The following is a 16,846-nucleotide window of genomic DNA, read 5'->3' on the forward strand; positions in this document are numbered from 1 at the left end:
CGCTTTTAGGAAGTGATCAGTGGACTGTTTCCATTTCTATTTTACCCTCTGGTTCTAGAATATCAGGGCATTTTTCTTTAATAATTTCTTTCTTTCTTTTTTTTTTTTTTTTTTGGCAGGGCAATGGGGCTTAAGTGACTTGCCCAAGGTCACACAGCTAGTAAGTGTCAAGTGTCTGAGGCCAGATTTGAACTCAGGTCCTCCTGACTCCAGGGCCGATGCTTTATCCACTGTGCCACCTAGCTGCCCCAAATAATTTCTTAAAAGATGATGTCTATGCTCTTTTTTTTGATCATGGCTTTTAGGTAGCTCAATGATTCTTAAATGATCTCTTCTGGATCTATTTTCTAGGCCACTTATTTTTCCAATGAGATAATTCAAGTTTTCTTCTTCTTTTTTCTTCTTTTGATTTTGTTTGATTTTTGATGTCTCATAGAGTCATTAGCTTCCAATTCCAACTCTAATTTTTGTTGTTTTTTTTTTTTTAGTGCACTTTTATACCTCCTTTTCCATGTAGCCAATTCTGCTTGTTAAGGATTTCTTCCTAGATTTTTGTGCCTCTTTTACCATTTGGTCTATTCTGTTTTTAAGGTGGTATTTTATTCAGTATTTTTTTTTTTTGCTCCTTTACCAAGCTGTTGACTTTTTTTTCCATTATTTAGAACATTAGCCTCATTTCTTTTAACAATTTTTCCTTTACTTACCTTACTTAGTTTTTAAATTCCTTTTATTTATTTATTTATTTTTTTTGGTGAGGCAATTGGGGTTAAGTGATTTGTCCAGGGTCACACAGCTAGTAAGTGTCAATGTTCTGAGGTCGGATTTGAACTCAGGTCCTCCTGACTCCAGGGCCGGTGCTCTATCCACTGCGCCACCTAGCTGCCCCTTAAATTCCTTTTTTGAGCTCTTCTAGGAATTCTTTTTGAGCCTCAGACCAATTCAATTTTTTCTTTGAGCCTTTGGATATAGCAGTTTCTACTTTGTTGTCTTCTCCCGAGTTTGTGTTTTGATCTTCCCTGTCACCATAGTAATTCTCTAAAGTCATATTCTTTTGTTGTTGTTTGTTCATTTTTCTAGCCTGTTTCTTGACTTTTAACTTTATATTAAAATTGGGCTCTGCTCCTAGGGTGGAGGGGGTACCATTCCAAACTTTAGGGTTTTTTGCAGCTGTTTTCAGAGCTAGATCTGGGGGTCTGCAAGTTTTCAGTTCCTCTAAGGTGGTATGCTCTAAGGAGAGGTGTGGTCACTGTTATTCTTCCTTCTGCTCTGTTCTGTGAGTGACCACCAGCACCTTTTTCCACCCTGGAACTGCAACCAGGATCCATGCTTGTGTGTCCATAAGCCCCTGTGTGCTAGTCTCCTCCTTGCCCTGGGACTGTGACCCAGATCCAAGTGTGGGCAATGCTACAGAGTCCTGCACCCAGTGCCAGCAAAAGGACCCCTCTAATCTCCTTTTGAGAAGCGGTCTGACCCACCCCCTCACCATCTGTGGGCTGAGCTGCTCAATGAGCTCTGCCACTCTAGATTTCATTTTGAGACATTATTTAAAGTTGTATGGAGGGGTGTTTGGGAGAGCTCAGGCAAGTCCTTGCCTTTTCTTTGCCATCTTGGCTCTTCCTCTCCAATGTCCCTATTTTGATATTCATGGTTTATTCCTAAAATTAAAAGTCTTCCGTATGTTTCCATTCTGAACATTATGGCATATTATGTCTCTATAAAGTTTTGATTTTTCCATCACGTTCAGATTCTTATCAAAATCATACCCAGTTAGGGGCAGCTAGATGGCGCAGTGGATAGAGCACCAGCCCTGGAGTCAGGAGGACCTGAGTTCAAATCTGGCCTCAGACACTTAACACTTACTAGCTGTGTGAACCTGGGCAAGTCACTTAACCCCAACTGCCTCACTAAAAAAAATATATATATATATATATATATATATATATACCCAGCAAAGCAGTAATTAGCACTTGGCAATAATATAATGACAACAACAAAATAATAATAGTTGAAACTTTATAGCACCTTGAGATTTTCAAAGTACTTTTCTTAATATTAACTCATTTGAACCTCAATCAACCCTAGGAGATAGGGGTTATTATTATCTTCATGATACAGAAGAATATAGAATGATACAAGAACTTGAGATACCACTTGAATGGTGTCCCCTCTGGTACTGGGTAGGTCTGTACTCTCATAATGCACAGGCCCCCCACTAGCATGGGCATCTACTAAGATGGGACTCCTTCCCCTTTCCAAAACATAAACAATAGGGTCAGGGATAGGCACTGAGCCTGTGCTTTCACTATTACAGGGAGCTCCCTCTACTAATGTAGGCTGCAGTCTTCTCAGTACCTTATATAGTCTCAGAGAGTTGCCTAGATCACAATGACTCACCCAGGGTGTCACAGCCAGCATGTGCCACAGGCAAGATTTGAACCCAGGTCTTCCTGACTTTCAAGCTAGCTCTCCAGGAAGCACCTGCTTTGGGCTGACACAAAGAGGCAGAGACAGGGCTAGAATAGCTACTCAGAGTATGGCCTCAGCAGAAGATGACTCGACAGGCTGCAGCTGCTGCAGGTGCCCCAACCTCCCTGAGCTGAGCCTGCCCTGATGCCCTCTGCATATGCAAGAGCAGGAACAGCCTGGCTGTAGCTTCTGCCTTTTCCTAGTGGGGCCCTCAAGCCCTAGTTCTGCCTGGTCTCATAGAATGGAAGATGGAGAGACCTCAGGGGTCATCTGCTCCAGCATCCTCGATTTACAGGTGAGGCAACTGTCACCAAGATAAGGGACTTGCCCAGAGTCACACAGCCTGTAACTATCAGAGGCCATATGTGAACCCAGGTCTTCCCAACCCCAGATTAATGAGGGATCATTCACTGTAGTAATCACTGTCCTCACTGAACTTCCATTCTTCTAGGAGATGCATCCTCTAAACAGATCAATAAAAGCCACCTTCTGCACTTGACTGGGTATGGGCTTGGAGGCAGAAGGTGAAGGGGCACTCAGGAAAGGAATGTGGCATTGCTGGCCTAGACTGCCACACCTTTCCTCTCTCCTTCAGGCAGTTCCTATTTCCTAGGCCCTGCGGTCAGCGCCAAGCCTTTTACAGGCATGGATTGGAGGAAGGAATGAGGAGTGAGTGGGGCCATATGTCCAGGGAGTGCCCGCCTTGCCTCAGACTGAAAAAATGGTGTTCTGTCTCATTTTTTAGCCCAGAGCAAGGGAAAGAAAAAGTCCTGGTTTGATTTAGCTCTGCCTTTGGGGAAGTATATAAAATTATGAGTCATAGAAACCACAAGATTCTCTCACTTTGTAACTAGCCAGGAGCAAGATGGTCACTTTGGGGGCCTGGCACACAACACCCGGTCCTTCCTGTATCTTTGGATATCAATACCTGAGCCTATTCCTCCCTATTGCCGTCCATCCTATTCACACAAATAAGGCAGCATATGGTGCACAGCAGTTGGATTATCTTGTTTATCTCACTGGCAAAAGGAATTAAAAATACTTAACCAGAAATCAAACAGGTACTTGGCAGAACAGAATAAGCTTTGGAATCAGTCTTGGTTTGGGAGAAGCGGGGAGACCTTGCTTTAGAGTTGGATACCGGGGCAGCTAGGTGGTGAAGTGGATAAAGCATTGGCCCTGGATTCAGGAGGACCTGAGTTCAAATCCGGCCTCAGACGCTTGACTAGCTGTGTGACTCTGGGTGAGTCACTTAACCCCAATTGTCTTACCAAAAAAACAAACAAACAATCGAATAGAGTTTGATACTAATTCTCCTAGCCAGGGAGGACTGGGGGCTAGAGCACTGGGCCTGGAATGAGGAAGACCTGAGCTCAAATTCAGCCACAAATACTTCCAAGGTGTTATGACCCCAGCTGGAGATGTCATTTCACCTCTGTCTGCCTCACTTTCCTCAGCTGCAAAATGGAAATAAGAACAGCACCAACTTCCCGGAGTTGTTGTGATGAATGAGATGACATTCGTAAAAAGCACAGACGTGGTGGCTCGGCAGCCGAAGTTCCTAGAGAGCATCGGTGCTTGTGGCATTGTCTTCTTACCAGGCAGGGCTTTGTACACAGTAGGCACTTAGTCACTGTTGGTGGGATGGAGTTGATTGGCAGCATCAAAAGCTGTTGAGGTGTCAAGAAAGATGGGAGGTGAGAAAGGTGATGGGACTCGGCAGCTCAGAGACAACCAGTAGAGGGAATTAACTGGGAGGGAACAATTCCTCTTTAGGGGGAGATTAGAAGTCCGACTTTCCTGAAAAGAGAAGTAGGGATGGGGGGTGGGGGTGAATCTTGTTGTCCTTGCTGTTTTTAAGGCCCGGGAGGCCTTTGAAGAGGACAGGCAGGGAAAGATCCAGAAGATGGGGGATGGGGGAGAGGGGAATGACCGAAAGATCATGGAGGCGATGGGGGGCAGCATCAAGGACACATGTTGAGGGGTTCTCCTTGGCTAGGGGGAGACTGCCAGATGATCAGCTCGGGTGACTTGGAAGATGATGGTCCTAGGTAGGAGCTGAGGGAACAGCAGGTTTCCTTAGGCAGGGAGGTGATGAATGCTGTCCTCTACACTGTGGAGTTTGAAATGCCAACTGCACTTCCGACAGGCAGCTGAATGTGCTAAACCGGGGATGGGGCAGAAGCTGGAGGGTGGAGATAGAGATCTGGGGAGTCCTCTGCAGGAGCAAGAGCTGGGGCTAGGGGAGGGAGTGGGGCTTAGAAGGGAGACTGTGGAGAGGGAGGAGAACCAAGCCACGGAGGACAGTTCCCTCAGGACTCAATGCTGTGGACAGCAGGCGCAGGAAGGTTCCCAGGCCAGGAGGCTTCTGCATCTTTTCCATCTCACCCAAGGCAGGAGGGCTAAGGGGGGTTGGGAAGATGGGAGAGGAAGGGAAGGAGCAGCCCAGCCCTTCTTCCGGCCTGACCCCTTCTTCATCTCCACGCCCTGCCAGAAATCCTGCAGTTGGCCCCCTGGACAGCACGGCTTTCCTGCAACCTCTGCCCTCAGTACTCCGTGGCTGTGATGCGCTCCAACCTGTGGCCAGGGGCCTATGCTTATGCCACGGGCAGGTAAGGTGTGGAGGCGGAGGCTGGGCAAGCGCCTGCCCTGGGGGAGGGGGAAAGAGGGAGGGGAGGGATGAGGGGAATGGGGGGAATGGGGGGAATAGTGGGGAATGGGGGGTGCTGGTGTTCAGAGACTTCTCCAGACGACGGAGTGCAGAACCATTGACTTACTCTGGGGTCTTTGACTAACATTTTCCCCTCTCTGGGACACAGTTTTCTCCTATGAATAAGGAATGGGCTCAACCAGGCAGTCTTTTAAGGTTCCTTAGGTTCTGTAGTGCCAAAGTTCTTTGAGAGCTGGGAGGACCTGGGCTTACTGGTGGACACTGGGAGTCAGTGCCAATCTTAGAGCAATTTAAAGAGAAACATGGACTATTAGACTTGGAAATATTGGAGTTGGGAAGGCCTTTAGGACATGGAATGTCTGAGCTGGGAGGGACCTTAGAACAGGAAATGTCAGAGCTGGAAGGGCTCTTAGAACAGGGAAGGTCAGAGCTGGGAGGGCCCTTAGAACAGGGAATGTCAGGGCTGGTAAGGCTTTAGAACAGGGAACACAGCAGAGGAGAGTCAGAGGAAAGGTTCACAAAGGAGTCCTGCCTCAGTGGATCTTGAAGAGCTGGAGAGGGTCTTCAAGACATTAAGAACACTGTGAGGGGGCAGCTAGGTGGTGCAGTGGATAAAGCACCGGCCCTGGATTCAGGAGGACCTGAGTTCAAATCCAGCCTCAGACACTTGACACTGTGTAACCCTGGGCAAGTTATATAACCCTCATTGCCCCACACAAAAAAACACCACCAAAAAACAAAAACAAAACAAACAAAAGAACTCAGAGTAGGAGTGAGGTGCAGCAGAAAGGACGCTTACTTCGGAGTCGGTTTCAAAACTTAACCATCCTACTGACCACTGCTAGGTCACCTTAGGCATGGCCCTTTTCTAGGTTCCAGTCTTATGGGATCATAGATCTCTGAGGCAACTGGTGGTCCAGTGGATGGAGCCTCATTTATTTCCTGTGTTACCCTGGGCAAGTCACTTACTGCCTGCCTCAGTTTCTTCCTCTGTCAAATGGGGATAATACCAACATCCTGGAGTTGTTGGAAGGATCAAACAAGATCATATTTGTACAGTTCTCTGCAAACTCTAAAGCCTGAATAAATGGTGGCTATCATTACTTCTTTCGGGAGGGAGGCAGTTGGGGTTAACTAACTCACCCAGGGTCACACTATAAGTGTCTGAGGTTGAATTTGAACTCAGGTCCTCCTGACTCTGGGCCAGTGGCTATCCAGTGTGCCACCTAGCTTCTGCTAGCTATCTTTATTATGAGAGGCAGAAGGCTACTTAAAGACAATGGAGCCCTCTCATTTCACTGATGAAGAAACCAGGGCCCAGGGAGGGACAGTAACACAGCTGGTAACAGAGCAAGATCCCTTGGCTTTCTTTCCATTACACCATACTTTATTCCTGGGTGGAATGAGAGGTTTGGACTATATAATGTCCAAGGACCCTTGGGGTCCTGCGATCCAAAGAATCACAGACCCATGGAAAGTGTCCTCCTTTACCCCTTCCCAGGAAATTTGAGAACATCTACATTGGCTGGGGCCACAAGTACAGCCAGGAGAACTTCAACCCCACGCTGCCCCCCGCGGTGCAGATGGAGTACGTCACTGGGCCTGAGACTATGGAAATGGCCGACCCCACGGTGGAAGAGGAGCAGGCCTTGAAGGCTGCCCAGGAGCAGGCCCTGGCGGCAGCTGAGGAGGAAGAGGAGGAAGAGGACGAGGAAGATGAAGACGCTGATGACTAAGGGGAGGGGGATTTCTTACCTTGTGAATATTGATTTACTTAGAGAATTATTTATTTTCTACTTTGGAGAAGGGTGGGGTGTTTTCCTTTAAAAATACCATTCCTCTCCTAGAGCTGGCCTGTTTCTAACGCCATCCTTCTGCTTAGGGACCTTCCTTGGCTTCTCACAACCCCTGAAATCACATCTAGAGGCACATCCGTGTCTTCAGGGTCCGGTCCCCTGGGCCCTCATTCCACCGCCTCTAGAAAGCGCGTCCTAGGACCCTTCCGTCCCACAAGCATCATCCCCGTGGAAGGTGGGAAGAGCGCCCCGCCTCCCCATCGCTAGGGAAGCGGCGCGGTTGCTAGGGATCCGCCCACTCCCTACTCCCTCATCTCTGAGGTCCCGCCCCCTCGGTCGGATCCAATCATAGTTCGGTTACCGTGGCAACAACTCCACCCACTCCACGCCTCTCTCTGCGTCCTAAACGACGTCAAGCCTCCGAAATGCGAGGCCGTTGCTTTGGTGATGGTCCTTCCTATCACCTAGCCTAAGCCTCCAAGTGTTGCCCTGGCAACGACTTTTTCTTTCTTCTCTGTTCCAAGCCCCTTGCTTCTTCTCCGAATGGGCAACCAGTTACCAAGACAACAGTTGCTGGTTCCCCGCCTCCCCCCCCCGACCCGTTTAAGCGGCGCCACGCCCCTAAGTTTTCCCCCAATCAGGGTTTCATTGTCCCGACGACGCCTTCAGCGGCCTCTAGGTGAAGCCCCGCCCACTTACCCATCTACTTCAATCAATCCACCGGAAGCTGCGCCTTTCCCCCAACCGGGAGGCCGTTGCCCGGGTGACGCCCCGCCCTTTCCGGCAGGAGGCGGGGGCTCGGGCGGAAGCGGCGTCGGGAGCAGCGGGCAGGGGGCGCGGGGGCGGGGGCGCGCGGAGGGGCGGAGGGGCGCCAGGCCCAAGATGGCGGCGGGCGCGGAGGGCGGTGCGGGCGCGGGGGCCCTGGGCGACTGCGCCGAGATCAAGTCGCAGTTCCGGACGCGCGAGGGCTTCTACAAGCTGTTGCCCGGCGCCGAGGGCGCGGCCCGGCGGGCGGGTCCGGCCCCGGCCCCCGGCCCGGCCTCCGCCGCCTCTTGTGCGGCCCCGACCGCGGCCCCGGGCCCAGCCCCCGGCCCGGCCTCCGCCGCCCCGGGCTCCGCCGCCGCCGCCGCCGCGGCCGGGGCCGGGGCCCCCTCCCCGCCCGGGCCGGGACCCGCGCTGCCCGCCGTGCGTCTGAGCCTCGTGCGCCTGGGCGAGCCCGACCCCGCCGCCGCCTCCGGGGAGCCCGCCGGGCCGCCCCCGGCCGCCGGCGATCGCGTTTGCTTCAACCTGGGCCGAGAGCTCTATTTCTACCCGGGAGGCTCCGGGCGCCGAGGCAGCCACAGGGTGAGCGACGGAGGGGGAAGGGATAGAATTGGGGGGAGGGGAGGGGAGGGGAGAGAATAGAGGGGGGAGGATAGAGAGAGGGGGAGGGGAGAGAATAGAGGAGGGAGATTGGAGGGGAGGATGGAGGATGGAGGAGGAAGGATGGCAGGGGGAGAGGGGAGGGCGAGTAGGGATTTGTATCAGAAGTACTGAGAATCTCAGGGTGTTGGCAGGGGGGACCTGGGGTCATCTAGAGGACTTGGAATATTGACACTGAGAAAATGCGCTGCTCCTGAGCAGAAGCCTCAGGGTTCCGAATGGTAGGGTTGAAGAACATTAGAACATGCGAACATTGTAATAAAAGCCAGCGCAGATGTAGCTCTCCAAGCTCTTTGCAAGAATTACCTCATTTGACCACCCGGGGACTGTTGCAGGGCAGGTGAATTCCTCAGGCTCCCACAGCTTTGCACTAAGGTCCTCCAGACTCTAGGCCCAGGGCTCTAGCCACGGCATAGAATGTCCAGGCTGGGAGGATCCTTCTAACAAAAAAGGTAGCCCAGGGCAGGGAAGGGGTGAGGCCTGGAGGTAGATGGGGCTGGACAGGAGGACGGAGACGAAGGAGTAGGCTGCTGCTGTCCTGTGTGCTGCTGGGACAGAGGAACAGCATTCCCCCTGCTAGAAAGGAGGGGCTGGGCAGGGATTGGAAGAGGTCAGTCTGGGGGGATGAGGGGGCTCTGCCTTGACTCAGGGTCCGCTTTTGTCAGGGAACAGAGAATTTCTGTAGCCTCTGAGCAGGCAGGGACCTTAGAGACAACCGGGGCCAACTTCCTCATTGACTCTGGCCTCCTCCACTGCCACAGGTAGTAAGTGGTCTTGCGCTGGGCCAAGCCGAGGCTGCTGCCTCTCCTGTGGGAGTTCAGTGATGGGAGATGGGCAGGGAGAGGCCCGAGAGTGGACACGAAGGCTTCGATGGCCCACCGAGGAGGGGAGTGCAGGGAGGGCGAGAGAGACTTGGAGCCCTCCGGGGATGGCTGAGAGCTGCAGCCCTTTAGAGGGACCACATGGGCCAGGGAGCTGGGGTCCTACAGGCCCGGCGGCTGGCAGAACCTGGGGGGGTGAGGAAGGAGAAGGGGGGCGAGGGGAACTCGGAGCTGTGAGCCTGGGGACCTCAGCAGGAATCCAGGCTTGGGGGCTGGGCCAGAGGCCTAGCGAGGCACAGCAAATAACCTGCAAGCCCAAGCCCCTTGTCCTTTTCACAGTGCAGCCTCCAGTGTGGGGGCTCAATCCAGCCCCCAGCATTCACTGGGAGCCTGCCAGGCCCTGTGCTAGGCACTGGGGAGGAGGGACACAGATGAAACGCTCCAGGAGCTTACATGCACTCAGAGATAACTGACCCTCAGAGAAGCAGCTTCTGAATAAATGCAGGGTATGGGGTGGGGGGCGGGGCAGTACTAGCCACCTGACAGATCCAGACAGGCCCCTTACCAGAAGGAAATGTCTGAGTTGAGCCTTGAAGGCACCTTGGAGAGGCCCTGGCATGCAGGGCTGGGCCCTGAGCCTGTGGGCTGGGCCAGAGGAGTGTGGGGCTGAGTTGACCGCAGAAGGCAGCTGGAGGGTGAGCCTGCAGAAGGAGCCCGGACCCAATGTGAGGCTGCGTCCTCCCCTCTCTGCACTGCTGAGGAATTCTCAGGCCTGTTCATGCCTTAGCTGGTGTGGTAATGCACTATTTCCCGGTCTGGGGTTTCACTCACCAGGCTTCTTTCCCTCCCTGTCTTCCCTCCCCCAACAAAAGTCCATCGATCTCAACAAGCCCATTGACAAGCGGATCTACAAGGGCACCCAGCCTACTTGTCATGACTTCAACCAGTACACTGCAGCCACCGAGACCATCTCCCTGCTGGTGGGCTTCTCAGCGGGCCAAGTGCAGTACCTGGACCTGATTAAAAAGGACACCAGCAAGCTCTTCAATGAGGAGGTAACTTCCTGGGTCCCAAGGCCACAAGAGTCAAGGGAAGCATAGTGGAGCCTGGATGGGGTAGGGAAGAGCTGTCCATGGAGGGAGTAGAAAGACAGCCATGATTTAATATGCCCTCAGAACTGGGAGGGCCCTGAGAACAGGGACTGTCAGAGCCGAGAGGGATATTAGAACAGGGGACGTGAGGCCTGGGAGGTCTGTAGAACATGCAATATCAGAGCTGGGAGGGACTCTAGAACAGGGGATGTGAGAGCTGGGAAGGCCCTTAGAACAGGGAATGTCAGGACTAGGAGGGCCCTGAGAACAGGGGATGTCAGAGCTGGGAGGGGCCTTAGGATGTCAGAATGTTCCATGCTCTCTGATTTTACTCATTAGAGAAACTGAGGAGAAAGGAGTTACCCAGTAAGAAATGTTGGTGTTTATCCTTGCAGATTATGTTCATATGCATTATCTCCTGTGATCCTGACATTATTCCAGGAAGTGAGGCCAGTCAGAGACCTTCATCCCTTTTTTTTTTTTTTTTTTTTGCTGGGCAATGAGCGTTAAGTGACTTGCCCAGGGTCTCACAGCTAGTAAGCGTCAAGTGTCTGAGACCAGATTTGAACTCAGGTACTCCTGAATCCAGGGCCGATGCTTTATCCACTGTGCCACCTAGCTGCCCCCCTTCATCCCTTTTTGACAGAGGTGGCACCTGAAGCCCAGAGAGAAAGACCTTGCCCAAATACACAGATAGTGCCAGGGCTAGAACCCAGGTCATCTGCTTGCCAGCTCCCCAGGTCATGGCCAGAGGGCAGACTTAGGGGGACAGATGTGGTCTGGCCCTTAGAGTTAGCCCAGCCCATCCAGCCTGAGGCCCAGAGAGAAGGAGAGTCAGAAGAATAGCCAGGGTAGGGGGCAGCTAGGTGGTAAAGCATCCCGGCAAGTCACTTAACCGTCATTGCCCTGCCAAAAAAAAAAAAAAAAGGAACAGCCAGGGTGACTGTGGGAGGGACCAGGAGGAGGAGGGGCAGGGTCATCAGAAAGATGGACAGGCGGGCCCTGCAGTGCAGGCAATGAAGGCACAGTGTAGTTGCCTCTCATGCCTCAGTTCCCTCATCTGTCTAGTGGGGAAAACCTGGCGTTTGGAGCTCAGTCCAAACGACCCTCTCCAAACTCGCTCTCTGCGCTGGGCCTGTAAGGACCAGCACTATACAGATGGGCACATTGAGGCCCAGAGAGGGGCAGGAACTTCTTCCACAGTCCCATGCCTCATGGGCAGCAGAGCCAGGCCTTAGGCCTTAGGCCTTGAACCTCATATCTAGGGCTCTCCCCACGAGCATGCTAACGGCCCTCCCATGTCCCTCTGCTTCTCTCCTCAGAGGCTGATTGACAAGACCAAGGTGACCCATCTGAAGTGGCTGCCTGAGTCAGAAAGCCTGTTCCTGGCCTCCCACGCCAGTGGCCACCTTTACCTGTACGATGTAGCTCGCCCCTGTGGCCCTGCCCCGCCCCAGTACAGCCTGCTCAAGCAGGGTGAGGGCTTCGCCGTCTACACTGCCAAGGGCAAGGCGCCCCGAAACCCACTGGCGAAGTGGGCTGTGGGCGAGGGCCCCCTGAACGAGTTTGCCTTCTCCCCAGACGGGCGTCACCTGGCCTGCGTGAGCCAGGATGGCTGCTTGCGCGTCTTCCACTTTGATTCCATGCTCCTCCGGGGGCTCATGAAGAGCTACTTTGGCGGCCTACTTTGCGTGTGCTGGAGCCCCGATGGGCGCTACGTGGTGACCGGGGGCGAGGACGACTTGGTCACCGTGTGGTCCTTCACAGAGGCCCGGGTGGTGGCCAGAGGCCACGGCCACAAGTCCTGGGTCAATGCCGTGGCTTTCGATCCATACACCACAAGGAGTGAGGAAGAGCCGGAGGAGGAGGGGACGACTAGCGGGAGCGAGCGGGAGGCGGGCTCCTTGCCCCGGCTGCCTCCACCAGCCGTCACCTACCGCTTTGGCTCGGCGGGCCAGGACACACAGTTCTGCCTGTGGGACCTGACGGAGGATGTACTCTACCCGCGGCCTCCGCTGGCCCGACCCCGGGCCCTGGCCGGCAGCACGGAGGCCGCACCTGTCACCCCGGGACCCCTGCCCCGATCCCTGTCGCGCTCCAACAGCCTCCCCCACCCGGCAGTGAGTGGCAAGGGGGCCGGGACAGGTACCGGTGGCGTGACGGAGCCCGGGACCCCTTTCAGCATCGGCAAGTTCGCCACGCTGACCCTCCAGGAGCGTCGAGACAAAGGCACTGACAAAGAGCACAAACGGTACCACAGCCTGGGCAATATCAGCCGGGGTGGCAGTGGCAGCGGCAGCAGCGGAGACAAGCTGGGCGGGCCGGCCCCCCGCGGCCGCCTGGACCCGGCCAAGGTGCTGGGCACAGCCCTGTGCCCTCGAATCCACGAGGTGCCCCTGCTGGAGCCCCTGGTGTGTAAGAAGATTGCCCAGGAGCGCCTCACCGTCCTCCTCTTCTTGGAGGATTGCATCATCACCGCCTGTCAGGAGGGTCTCATCTGCACCTGGGCCCGGCCTGGCAAAGCTGTGAGTACCCCGGGGGCCGCAGGGGAGCCCCCCTTGGCCCCAGAGTCAGGACAGGCGCCTGCCTCCTCTCCCTCTGGCCTTTGGTCTGCGGACTGAGTGCTTGGAGAATCTGGGGGGGAGGGGAGGGGGGAGGTCAAGAAGCTGTAGAAATAATCATCACATGTTGGAGCTTCCTAGTCGTGGAACGCCGCAATCTGCAGAGAAGAGGTATTCCAACCTTGAAATGTCAGAAAACTGGGTGGCAGGTCCTGGCCTTGTGTATTGCAGCCAGTGTGGCCTGTAGGAGGAGGGGAGGGGGCTACCTAGAGAGTGTGGTGGAGAGGGACCTGCTGAAAACCCCAGCTCCAGCACTGACTCACCAACTCACTGAGTCTGTTAATGTCTCTGAGCCTCAGTTTCTTCATCTGTAAAATAGGGGTATTGGAACTCCATTCTTCACAGTATGGTGGTTGAGGAAAGCCCATTAACCTCTAGCAGTATTTGAATGTGAGCTGCTGTTGTTTTAGAATGTCAGCTTCTTAAAATAATTGTCAGAACCTTGGAGTCACGGAAGTGGAAATTCTAAAAATTGAGGGGTGGGCCCAGGGCACGTGCACACGGGCCTATAACCCAGCAGTTCTCCAGGGCAGGACCGCACATGGCAGAAAATCTCTGAACAGGGAGCGCTGGCACGAGAGACCAGAGCTGGAAAGGGAGGGGCCTGAACCCTCATAGAGAACTCAGAAAAGAGCTGTGTGGCTGGGCAGGGGCACCTCCCCCTGGGGGTGGGGGGGTCTTGGATGGCCTCATTGCCCGGTCCTGGCCCTTTCAGCCCATGTGCCCTTGTTCCGGCTTCCTTGCAGGGCCTCTCCTCCCAGCCTGCCAACTCCCCCAGTGGCACCGTGGTGTGAAGCTTGTGGATTCAGCCGCTCCCGCCTCTCAGCTTCCTGGTCCGTGTCCTGTCTGGTCCATCCTAATCCCCCTTAATGTATTAACAAGACTAACAGTGGACAGAGTCCTTGTCTAGTCCTCTGCCTCCCTCGGGCCTTGCACAAGGCCAGGGATGCCCCTGGCCCGGCCCGTGGAATGTGAGGCCCAGTGTTCTTCCCCGCTTGTAAAGCCCCCCTCCAAGACGGTCAGTGTTCCCCCTCGCTCCCCTGCATGTGATGGCAGCCAGCCAGACCGCCCCTCCCCTTCCACATGGGCTCTTTGCACTGATCCCCCTCTGGCAGGGACGGCCCCTGAAGAGTGTTATAAATTATGGCGACCCCATGTCTCTGCCTCCCCCCACACCTTTCCACCTCTTATTTATAGTAAAAGCTCCTTCTTTTTACAGTCTGGGCTGTTGGCCTCTGTTCTGTCTTGGGGATGGGGACTGAGTGGGTGGGTTCATCCAGGGCTGTGCAAGAGCACTCCCACCCCTTTACAAGTGAGGACACTGAGGCTGGCTCCTCACACAGCCGCCGCAGTGCTGACCCACCAGGGCCTGAGCTCGACCCCCCCACTCCCATTGTGTCCCCTGGTGACCAGGGTGGGCCCTTCCAGCCCAGGCCTGTCTGAGGCTTCATTCATCCCCAGGGGATCTGGTGGGGGGGGGGGGTGGTGAAAGGTGGGACCACAAGACTGTCTGCACTTGAGGACTCGGGTGCTACCCATCATCTGTTTGAAATGTCCAGTTGGGGGCTTGGGCTGTAGTGGTGGGAGAGGGGCTGAGGAAAGCCTTAGGTCTGGGACTCTTCTCCATATGGGAAATCACTGAAGGTGTGGTCAACTGTTCATTCAGTAAGCATTTATTAAGCTCCAACTGTGTGCTGGGCACCCAGCTAAAGTGCTGGGGATACAGAGAAAGGGCAACGACTGTCCATGCCCTCAGCAAAGGACTGAGGAGCCTCCAGAGCACAGCAGTGTAGGGAGGAGGCAGGAAAAGGCCTAGGACGGACCACTGGGGGACACTTGTGCTTCCGTGGGCACGGCAGGGGTGAAGAGCCTGCAGGAACCACCTGCCACGGGAGGAGCAAGAGCTGTGTCACAAAAGCTGGAGAGAAGAGTAACAACTGGTTGGCACTCAGAGAGGCCGAGAGGAGACTGTCTGACCTGCCCTTGGAGAGCAGCTTCAGGGAGGGAGCTGAGGGGGAGAGGAGCAGCAGCAACAAATGTGGTGTAGGCAGTGGCAGAGGAGAGGCTGGGTCCTGGGAGGTTTCTGTTTTAAGGATGGTCTCTCTGGGGCAGCTGGGCGGTGCAGTGGATAAAGCACTGACCCTGGATTCAGGAGGACCTGAGTTCAAATCCGGCCTCAGACACTTAACACTTACTAGCTCTGTGACCCTGGGCAAGTCACTTAACCCTCATTGGTCCGCAAAAAAAAAAAAAAGAGAGAATGGTCCTCCCCCCTTGACAGTGCCCCCTCCCCTTCCAGCTCCTTGAGATGGAGAGAATAGACCCCAGAGGAATGAACAGAAGGCTAGATGGGGCTAAGCAAGCTTTTGCTGCCTTGATTATGCATTCTTTAGAGGGTTTTGTTTCCCTCCAGCTTGGGGGGGGGTGGGGGGAATAGATTTTTGTTCATTAACAAAAGAATGTCAAAAGTGCAGAGGAACCTTAGAACCAAGACTTTCAGAGCTGAAAGGCAGGTTGGATGGCAGCTGGGCTAATTCTCCTTACCTGACAATTGGGGAAACTAAGGTCCAGAGAGGAACAGTAACCTGGACAAGGCCACAGATCAGTGACCTCCTTTAAACTCTGCCACCAGAGATGGCCTCATCTAACACCCACCCCACACAGTTGGTCAAGGGAAGTATGGGGGGGGGGGAATAACAACAAGTTATTCCCCCCTCCCCATCTCTTTCCAGACTTCCTCTCCTCACCCAGCCCCACTTAACCACCTCTTCCTCTCCCCCTGCCCCGCCACCAGGTCAGCTTTTCATTCCTCATCCTCTCCAGGGCTGGCTCTGGGGAGCGACACCCCTCCCTCCCCCCAAATGTTTCTGTTTCTAATCTGAGCTGGGAGGAATGTAGCTGATCCCCACCCCTGGCCCCCAGGGCCAGATAGGGCCTCAGTGTTGTGCCCAGACATGGGTCTTCCTTTGGAAAGAGGGTCCCCCCTTGCCACAGTCACTCTGAAGCCTTGAATTCCTCTCCCTGCCCCCCCTCTCCCCTCCCAAAATGGATCCAATTAAACCCGGGAGGGCCCTCCCAGCTAAATTTAACAGTCCTGGATGGAATCCATCGCTGAGTCACGGGAGAAGCCACTGCTCCCTCCTGCCCCCCCCCCCCATCCCCTTCTCTGTCCTCAAAGAGCCCAGAACCGGGAGCTCTTTGGGAGCTGGGTTTGAATCCCAACTCTGCTGGCCCCTTCCTCTCTATAGGACTCAGTTTCCTCATCTGTAAAATAAAGGGGTTGGACCAGATTGTCCGTGGGGTGTGAAACCCAGACTTTAGGGCCTGTCCCAGCTCCAACAGGGACGATTCCTGGGATTACAACTACAGTGAGAACAAGCGCAGACTTGGAATTCAAGAACCTGGCTTTGAGTTAGGGCTCTGTCACTTACAAGCCTGACTATGGGTTCTTCGTTGGCAATCTGCGGCCTTGGACGATGTGCTCCCAAAGGCCCTGTCCAGCTCCAACAGCTGGAGGAGACGCGGCCCTTGTCTGCCTCCCCTAAAGAAACCTGGCGTCCCCTGCTCCCCCCAGTCCGGAATCTGGGGGCTTTTGGTGCCTCTGGCAAGAAAGGGTTAAGTGGAAAGTGCCTTTACTTGGACACTGAGGGTCTGGCTGGGGCCCAGAACTATCTGGAAGACTTAATAAAGGGGGAACAGTGGGTGTGTCACTGGCTTTCTCAGGATCAGCTTCTTTATCTGTAAATAACATTTGTGCTACCTGTAAATCTTAAAGCCTTAGCCAAGTAGTTCTTAGTGTAAAGCGCATATTCCCGGCCCCTGTTGCTTTGCAATGTGGACAGTTCAGTGGAGGAGTTAGACAAGGGGTGTATTGTTGGGGGGCGGTGCTGCTGTCCTGGGCCTACAAGGGGTTAAATTGGGAGGAGGGAGGGGCAGGGAGGGCAGGGGTGGGCCGAGC

General features: G+C 54.3%; 2 protein-coding genes across 3 annotated transcripts in view; both read left to right on the plus strand.

The window, feature by feature from the left end:
- The window catches only part of RSPH6A (radial spoke head 6 homolog A), a 38,021-nt gene extending 30,966 nt beyond the window's left edge, over positions 1-7,055 (plus strand). The window contains exons 6-7 of the mRNA XM_043993902.1: positions 4,961-5,078; positions 6,639-7,055. Of these exons, the coding sequence (XP_043849837.1) occupies positions 4,961-5,078; positions 6,639-6,873 (353 nt within the window). The 3' untranslated portion in view covers positions 6,874-7,055. The remainder of the gene's footprint in view (positions 1-4,960; positions 5,079-6,638) is intronic.
- A 743-nt stretch (positions 7,056-7,798) lies between these two features.
- On the plus strand, positions 7,799-14,106 carry DMWD (DM1 locus, WD repeat containing). Of its 2 annotated transcripts, XM_043990479.1 has the most exons (4): positions 7,799-8,277; positions 10,049-10,231; positions 11,590-12,792; positions 13,635-14,106. In XM_043990479.1, the coding sequence occupies exons 1-4, from the start codon at positions 7,816-7,818 to the stop codon at positions 13,680-13,682; spliced, it is 1,896 nt and encodes a 631-aa protein (XP_043846414.1). In that variant the 5' UTR covers positions 7,799-7,815; the 3' UTR covers positions 13,683-14,106. The 2 variants fall into 2 exon arrangements, with proteins under 2 accessions (XP_043846414.1, XP_043846413.1); XM_043990478.1 differs by having other exon boundaries at positions 11,590-14,106.
- Positions 14,107-16,846: the final 2,740 nt, after the last annotated feature.

This window comes from Dromiciops gliroides, chromosome 3, assembly GCF_019393635.1.
Source record: "Dromiciops gliroides isolate mDroGli1 chromosome 3, mDroGli1.pri, whole genome shotgun sequence".
NCBI classification, from domain to species: Eukaryota; Metazoa; Chordata; class Mammalia; order Microbiotheria; family Microbiotheriidae; genus Dromiciops; species Dromiciops gliroides.